We start from the raw sequence: 9138 nt of genomic DNA on the forward strand, positions 1-9138 counted from the left end.
CAAGTTTGAATTTGAACCCCCCTCCCCATTGCTCTTATATCTTTTTCTGTGTAATTTTTGCATACCTACAATAGACTACAGGGCACTACAAAGCGTCCACACCAGCACGGTTTTGCTGTATACCTGAATCTAAAGTTGACTATATATATATATATATATATATATATATATATATATATATATATATATATATATATATATATATATATATATATATATAAAATAAAAAAAAATCTCTCCCGCATCTCTCCCTTGCAGTTTTGTACCCCCAAGTCTCCATTCCTGTCTAATAAATTCCTTTTTTCCAAACTTGTTTTTAATTTTTGTTACTGTTTTGATGTTTCTTCTCTCTACATTGTCTCTTTCTTAAAATATTATCATAAAACTCTCATCGTTTTTCTGTGCAGTAAATTCTCTATCTAGTATGATATCAATTTTGATCTCTAAGTGTTTTAGTTATTATAATTACATTCAGTTGTTGGGTCCATTGGTTTTCCATTTTACTTGAGTATTGGTTTATTATGTTGTGATGCATCAACCATCATTAATGCTATTTTTTGTTTGTTTTATCGACAAATTTGCTTTATTTCTTATCCATTTATCCATCGGTCTGTATGTCCCTAGTCCACAAATAACAGTTAAATATCAAACATACAACCATACATTGAATTTGGAATGATTGTCTTATGGTATAGGGCAGTGATAAACAATAATACAAATACAGGATCAAACTATAAGAATTAAATACATTTTGTGAGATTTTGGTTCAGATTAACCCTAAAACATAACCTTGTTCTCTTTAGTTTCTCTAGGTATATACATTCCGAACCTTTTGTAATTATATACTTTATCCCCCTCAATATTATTACTGGGAACAATAATTTATTAATATTTAAAAGTAAATGGCACAAATGCTCGCGTCATGTCAATGAATATTTATTTCTCGTCACCCGTCAGGTTTGCAACAGTTGACCCACAACGGAGATTTTTACGACTCTCCTTATCAATTTATGGCAAGGATACTGACGTCGAAGGAGTGCTGCCGTAAACACGCTTGGTAGCTAGCTGCAGATGTTTTAGCCGGGGAAAAGACGCTCAAACTCACACTCAGACTGGTAAATTGTTCCTTTACCTATTTTAACCTCATGTTCACACCCTATTTTGACGTAAAATCTTTACTGTGCTAGAAAGATTTCGTTTCGCCTCTCTAGCGCTGTTCGTTATTAACGATAGTCTACGAATGTATTTTGTTATCAATCATGCACATGTTTTTCATGTGGAGTGTTAAATATTTATAAACATACAAGAAAAGATATCTGACGCATTCATTTGATTAAATGTTTTCTGAATGGCCTCCGACGATATATCTTCGCCTTGTTTTTTTTGTATTTTAGATGGACAAGACAAGACGACATGATACACAATGACACTGAGGAAGATGACATTTGGTAAGATAAACACTTGCTGTCGTAGAACTACAAGATCTAGATGGCAGTTGAGTAAAACAGTACCATTCAAAAGGATGAAGACATATTCTCACGTTGTCAAAAGGAAAAGTCTCCTTAACTGAAAAAGATACCCTATTCAATAGGATCTATTGTGTCCATAATATAACACAATAATGGACCTAGAATGTAGTAATGCAAACTTTTCTAAAGAAATATTGTGTTGAACAGGGTTGCCAGCGATGACAATGAAGAGGAGGCTCCAATTAGGTGCAGCTTCTCTGTTGAAGACCTCCTAGATGAGGTGGAGAAGATCTGTTATGATGCCTCAGGAACGTCTAAGGTCAGAAACGATTTGACAAATTCATTATTGCTATACAGTCATACAGAGATTAAGACCACACAAAAGCAAAGAATAATTTTTGAATATTATGTTGTTGTTGTTTTTTTTTTAAATCAACATGACAGTTCTGGTAACACTAAAACGTTTTGCACTCCTAAAATGTCCTATCCTAAAATGATCATTTTCATATTTTAATCTCATTCTTGATTCTGTGTATTAACGTGTTTGTTGTTGTAATTTCAACAATTTTTTTGTACAATTCTCCTTTTTTTTCATTAAGGCAATTTGCTCTGTCATTTCTACTCAATCCCTGTCAAATTATGACTTCTATTTTTGACATATTTTGATGTAATTTTATCAAATGCCATTTGTTCAGTATTTAATATTTTTTTCTTTTTAATAAGGTATTTTCATAATAATCCCTTCCCTTTTATCTTTGTAAAACTTACAGTTTTTCTTGTTATTTTTTTATTATAAATTTACAATCTTTATTATATATTATGTTTTTTCTTAAGAAATCATAATCTTGTTGGATTTTCCTTTTCCTAAACAGAGGTATTTTCTTATCATTTTACCCTTTTTTTCAATATATTTACATTTAATCATGATATTTCTTCATTTTTCTTTTGTATAATTGCGGATTATATATTTCTTCTTTATATTATAACTTAGGGTTTCAACTGTTATGGTAAACCCATAATTTTCTTGTAAAAATTCCGAATTTGTTCTTGTAATTCTATGACTCATTCTCATTTGAGAGATTTAAAAAGTAAACAAGAAATATTCCATGTTTTCCACCAGGTGGAGATGGTTGTGCGCCTTTGGAAGGATGGTTTCACTGTCAATGACCAGGAGTTCCGCAGCTATTCAGTTCCTGCAAACCAGGAGTTCCTGGATGCCATCAAAAGAGGGTGAGTTTTGTTTTCAGCACAATTCTTAAGGATAATGTTGTGTAAATATCCACAGTGTTATGACTTTCTATGCAGTGAACTTCCGGCAGAGTGGGAGAGCCGAGCAGAGGAGGAAGAGCTGGAGGTCAACGTGGAGGATCTGACAGAGGAAGAGTATGTTCCCAGGAAGAAGGTTTTCCACCCTTTCAGTGGGCGAGGATACCGACTGGGCAGGTGAGAGGGACTTTCCTGAAAATAGTGAGATTGGAAGGAAAAAGAGCCCTGGGTGTAATTAAAAATATCGCAGTTTACAAAATGGAAATTATCTTAAAATTGACACCTAATATTTATCAGCCATTCAGCAGGCAAAATTTTCTAAAAATGTTACAATGTTTAACCGAATGATTAAAAAAACACTACTTAACCCCCCAAAAAACAAAACAAAAGCAAAATAAATGGTATAAAAAACTTTCAATATAAACAATAATACAATCATACATGTAATAAATATGTTAAGGGAATCTGGATTGTCCAATATACCAGCTATGCATATTTTAGGGAATGTGGAAGGAAAACAGGGTACCTGGATAAAACTCACTCATGCATGGGGACAACACGCGAACTCCACACAGTTGTACCGGAGCCATAATTGAACTCAAGACCTCTCTACATGCTTAGCGGACATACTAACCAATCTTTCATCGTGCCCTCCTTATTGCTAATCATGATGTTACAATAGTAAGCACATTTTCTCCGCTTATTGTGGTGATTTAATGAGGGAGAGGTCTTGGTTTTGAATCTGCAAATCTGGTATTAGGAAAGAGATGCCTACTTTTGGAGAATCTGAATTATAATTACAAATTCCATATTTGTTGATCAATTTTGTCATAATATTTTTTTCATAACTTTGATTACGTAGATGTTTATCTACAATAGAGGATTTTTTTAATGACAAAAAAAATCAAATAGGTGTTTCTAAAGGTTTGACTAGTTGCGTAAATGCACTCAAAATAAGGTTTGACAAAAAAAAAAAAAATCAAATAGGTGTTTCTAAAGGTTTGACTAGTTACGTAAATGCACTCAAAATAAGGTTTGATCAGAGTGGCCTGAAAATATTTGTAAAAATAGCATAAAAATGAATAATGCTTTTTTAAAAAAAAATAAGTATGTGCTTTACATTTTGAATTTTGAAATGAATTTGTGTTCATTTAGTTTCTATTCTACTGCTCGCCACAAGATGTCACTCACAACCCAAACTATCAAATCGGGTCATGGCGTCACCCAGACGAGACAAGCTTCAAAAGAGCACCGACTTAATTTTCTCCTCCTGCCATCATCATCCGTATTAAAGATCAAGATTTAATCTGACGTATGCTTCATCTGCGATTTGTGTCGGTGCCTCAGTGTGGCGCCCCGAGTGGTGGCCCGTTCACCATCGGTGCACGAGGACGGCGAATCTCCCCCCATCCCCATGGTAACCCTGGACCACGCCCTGCCCGTCACCTCTCTGCAGCTGTGGTTGGCCGACGGCCGCAGACTGGTGCAGCGTTTCAACCTATCGCATCGGTGCGTATACACATCACCCACCACCAAACAAACAAGCAAAAAAAAAACAAAAACGTTAATCTGTGTGTTTGAATTTGTCCTATTCGCCATATGACAAAAAAAGATTTCTGATAGTTTGGATTACGCAATGCTAGTCTGTTGCGCTAAACATAATCTGAGATTGAGTGCGTTGATCAAATCCCAGTCGGGGGATGGGTTGCGTAACCCCCAATGCAGCGTTTATGTAATGGGGGGTGAGGAGCTCAAAGATGGAGAGAGCCTGCTTCCGACCTTCGTCCGCCTTCTCTGCGAGCAGGAGACCACCAGTGCTCATGAATAATGGAGACCATCACTCGAATGGGAGGGAAGCACGGGACGGGCTGTCACTTTTTTCTCCCTTAGGAAATAATCCAAGCAAAAATCAATTGTTTTAGGGTGACTCACTGTTCAACAATCTTGACGATTGTATGCAAGTGAAAAGAAGTTAACCATTGTTGTTGTTTTTTTAACATACATCTTAATTTTGTGATAAACCTACAACTTTTATTTTGCTTGTAATAGCTCCTCAAAAAATCTGCCTTCTAAATTGTTGATTCTTTCTCTCTGAAAATCTTGCAATTGTTTTATAAAGCAGTTTTTTTCTTGTCAAGTAGTCTTTACCCATAATATTTAAATTTTATTGTCACAAAATGCACTTTTATTGTTAAAAATAGCCCTTCGTCTCTTCTCCATTAAAAAAACAATCTTTTTTTTCTTGTTTGTTTGTTTTTGTCTTAAATATTGTTTTGAATTTCTGTTTTCAGGAAGTTCAACAAGTTACAACCTTTTTTGTGTTCAGGAGCGTGTTTTGTTTAAAATATAGTTTGTCTTGTTCTCGGACAGTTCAACGTATTACAACCTTTTTTGTTATCAAGCGCAGTCAAAAAATTTGATTTTTTTGAAGAAAACATTTCAACTTACGTGTTGAAATTTCAACATCTTTCCCCGAAAATTTTATCTTAATTTTATTCCCACATATCTCAAAACTTTTTTCTTTTAAAAAGTCAACTTTTTTCAAATATTTTGACTTTATTGTTATAAAGTAGGTTGGCCCTATAATAATGTACATATTATGACACTTTCTTCTAAAAAAACAACTTAAAAAAGTTTTATCTGATAATTATCTGTTTTAGGTATAAACATCTATTTCTCCCTTATATCTTCTTAAATATTACAAAAAGGATTTCACAATTTTTTTCTTTCCTTTTTTTCTGCAACTTCGAAAATATAGACTTTATACCTATGAAGTGATGGACTTTGTTCCTTTGAATCATTCGGACTTTTATTGAAGTAATTCCTGGATGGTTAGGTTTTTTTTTTCCCTCATCAAAATTTGTCAGTATTCAATTTGTAAACCAGAAAGTATTTGCACAGTTTCTCCTGTATTGGCGTCTAATCCCTCCGCCCCCCTCTCCCCCAGGATCGTAGATGTTCATGACTTTGTGTCGCGTTGCCAGAGGAGCTGCCCCCCCTTCATCTTGACCACGTCGCTTCCCGTGCGGGAACTTCACGACAAAGAGCTGAGCCTTGAAGAGGCAGACTTGGCCAACGCCGTCATTGTCCAGCGGCCCCTCAACACGCACGCCCCCTTTGCTCCATAATCCACTTTTGTCTTTCACCTGAAATATGTAAATGATATAAATTACATTATTACAGACACCACCTTACACGACAAAAAAAAAGTCTTCCCAAATTGTGAATGCCATTTTTATGCACTTTTTCAAAACCGGACACTGCTTGCACATTGAGATTTACATTGAATGTCTTTTTTTTTTTAACATCTACTCATTTTTGAATGTAATGTGTTATGTGCCTGCATCATTTTCATGTCAAATACATAAAGCTGAATTTTTCCTCTAAATTCATGAGTAAAACTGAAATATTTACCTTGTTTTTGGTCATGATGTCAGCAAAAGATGTTATTTTGTCTTTTGACAGAGTAATGTAAGATCAGCATTAATAAAACCTGTGAGTCAAGCCCCGCCCCCCAAAAAATACAGACGTATGTAATGAAATGAAAATATAGTAACACCAATTTTAAGATGAATATGTTTACAGCACGGCAAAAACATTAGCATTAGTTGCTAGCTTTAGCTGATCATTTTAATAATGCGTTAGCCATATTTCTTCTTTATTTTTTTAGCTGCGAGGTGTCTTTCAGTTTGGGTACCGTGCTGACCTCTTGTATACCAAAAACCATACATGTACGCTTCTGGTAACACGTAAAACTAGACGGCAAGAGTTGGTTATCAAAATCTGGACACTACCATTGATTGCTAAAAAAACGTACATTTCAGAGTTACGTGGCTGCACCCTAACATTCGGATACACACGCTGTATTACCATTATGTTCAAATGATCCATCCATCAATATACTAATGTTTAGATATCAAGCATTAAGCACTGTACCATTTGATACCAAGGGCCATTATTCCTTAACATATACTGTAGGCACTCAGAGCATACCTCAATTTTCCCGAATGCTTTTTGTGACATACTGTTATTTACTGTCGCCATCAGCACATTTATAATCTCTCCAAATTGTGCCACTTTGAGTGTTTCACCTCTTAAGATGACAGTCTAGTGTGACGATGCAATCTTTGCAATTTTTCGGTTCTACTTTTTGGCTGCATTAAAATCCTTAGCATGAAAAATAGGGTTTGAAAGACAGTTTTTCATCTAAATGAGGAGTGTTGTAAGCGTGGTCTTCTTCCCCTCACCCCCTTATTATCCCAGTATTCTCCCAAGCCAAACGCCATTATCCGTCGTCAATATTTTAAAGCCGTTGGAGGAGCATGCGCACAAGATGGGATTAGTGGATCTGTATGGTCAAGGTCACAACAGTGACAGTGTGGTGAACATCCTATTTCGCCTGACTTTCACACTGATGCACCTTGCAGAACTTTGATGTATTTGAAACGGTAGGCTAAAGGAAGAAAGGTGGGATGAGAAGAAGGAAGAAACAGAGGGTTCAGGAGAAAGGGAAAGAGTGAGCGCATTTCCTTTGTGCTACATATTTCATAAGTAAAATTGTGCGGGGTGATACTTTGCAACCTTTCGTTTTACACGTTCCGCTTTTTTTTGTTGTGGGAGGCATACGCATGTTAATGTGGGTCATATGGGAGACAAATCACTGTTTTTTGGGTAAAAACCGGGGGTTGACTTGACATGCTTTTGCTGTCATGGGTGGAAGGACGTATATATCCTATACTCATCAGATCACAAGGACTATAATCTACCATTCCGGCATGAAACACTTTACACATATCAAGCACCATACTCCTTAGATACAAAAGCCATACCCTAACATTTGTGTGTCACGTGGCATAATTTACCATTAGGAGTGACAAGGGTTATACCCTCCCATTTGGCTACCAAGCCCCATATCTTAATTTTGAGGTAACAAGGGGCTTAATCTTCCCTTTGGGTTCAAAGCACTGTACCCTACAGTTTAAATGCCAAGGACCATACCCCACTGCTTTGGTATTGATAGGCATGCTCTAACATTTGAGTTCCATGAGCCTTACGCTACCATTTGGAGTAGCAATGGCTATACCTATCCATTTGTATTCCAAGCCCCATATCTATCACTTGATGTTACAAGGGCCATAATCTAACGGTACCATTTCGATACAAATGTACCCTCCAGTTCAGCTACTAAGGACCATAGTCAATGCTTGGGCGTCGAAAGCCATTATCTAACTCAAGGGTGCCATCGACCGTACCCTACTATTTGGGTTACCAAAGGTTATACCCTCCTGATTGGATACCAAGCCCCATAGCCTACTCCTGATTGAACAAGGACCGTAATCTATGTGTATCATTCGGATACAAAACTTTGTACACTACACTTCAGATACCAAGAACCATATCCAACTGCTTTGGTACTAAAACCCACTGCCTAACGCTTGGGTGCCATGGATTGGAGTATCAAGGGTTATACCCTCCTGTTTGGATACCAAGCTTCATATCTCACTCTTGTGGGCCATAATCATCGTACCAATCAGATACAAAACACTGTACCCTACAAGACGCCTGCCAAGGACCATACACTTAAAATGGGCAAAATAATCCAGTTACGGGTCGAAAAAGAATCAACCTAATATTTGGGTCATTTCGCTCCACCTTTCTGGCTAATGTATCGCACTAGCTGTGAATAGAGACCTACCATTTGAAAAAATCCGATTGACAAAAATTGAAATAAATTATGTTTGAAATGACCAAAAATGACATTTTGACTGCTAAGTCCATACTCATTTTGAGTGATTCTGGTCCTTTTGTATTGTTGTTGTTTTTTTTTTCTTGCCAAAGGCTGTTGTAGGTGTTGTTACAGGCCTGTTGTTGTCGTAGGAGCTTGTTTTCATGTAGGCTTCATTTTTTTTCATTAGTTTGCACTCAGCAAATAAGTTAGCTGTGTTGCCCTGTGTGCCAAGATTTTACCATGTCTTGGGTGAATTTGTCTTATTTATTATTTACTTTATTTGACCAAACATGATGAATTATCATGATTAAAAATCATAATTTTAATATTGACCAAAATAATCATTTTAAACGTGCAGCCATACCTTGACGTAATGCATATTTACTCTTATCCTTCCAATTTATTATGCAAATCATATTTCTGACTGATTTTCTTATAAAGTTGGTGCAAATGACTTTTTCAAGTCATCAACCGTCATGATGATTTGAAGGTTTTTTTGTCATTGCGTCAACTATTTAGATATTTTAAAATAAAATAAAAAAAATTCATTGCATAATAATTTGTTACGGGATGTAGTCTTATAGTCCTTATAAGGTAATAACTATGACCAGATGTTGTTAAACATGCTGAAAAATGTAATGATGATGTGGGAAAAATGAGTGTGGGAAATAATGT

General features: G+C 35.9%; 1 protein-coding gene across 1 annotated transcript; it reads left to right on the forward strand.

The window, feature by feature from the left end:
• Positions 1-981: 981 nt before the first annotated feature.
• On the forward strand, positions 982-6123 carry ubxn2a (UBX domain protein 2A). Its single transcript, XM_088403448.1, has 7 exons — positions 982-1115; positions 1395-1448; positions 1677-1788; positions 2590-2699; positions 2775-2912; positions 4083-4244; positions 5683-6123. Exons 2-7 carry the CDS (start codon positions 1414-1416, stop codon positions 5861-5863), a joined length of 738 nt encoding a protein of 245 aa, XP_088259574.1. The 5' UTR covers positions 982-1115; positions 1395-1413; the 3' UTR covers positions 5864-6123.
• Positions 6124-9138: the final 3015 nt, after the last annotated feature.

Source organism: Hippichthys cyanospilos, chromosome 20 (assembly GCF_059441005.1).
Source record: "Hippichthys cyanospilos isolate Australia breed blue-spotted pipefish chromosome 20, RoL_Hcya_1.0, whole genome shotgun sequence".
Taxonomy (NCBI): domain Eukaryota; kingdom Metazoa; phylum Chordata; class Actinopteri; order Syngnathiformes; family Syngnathidae; genus Hippichthys; species Hippichthys cyanospilos.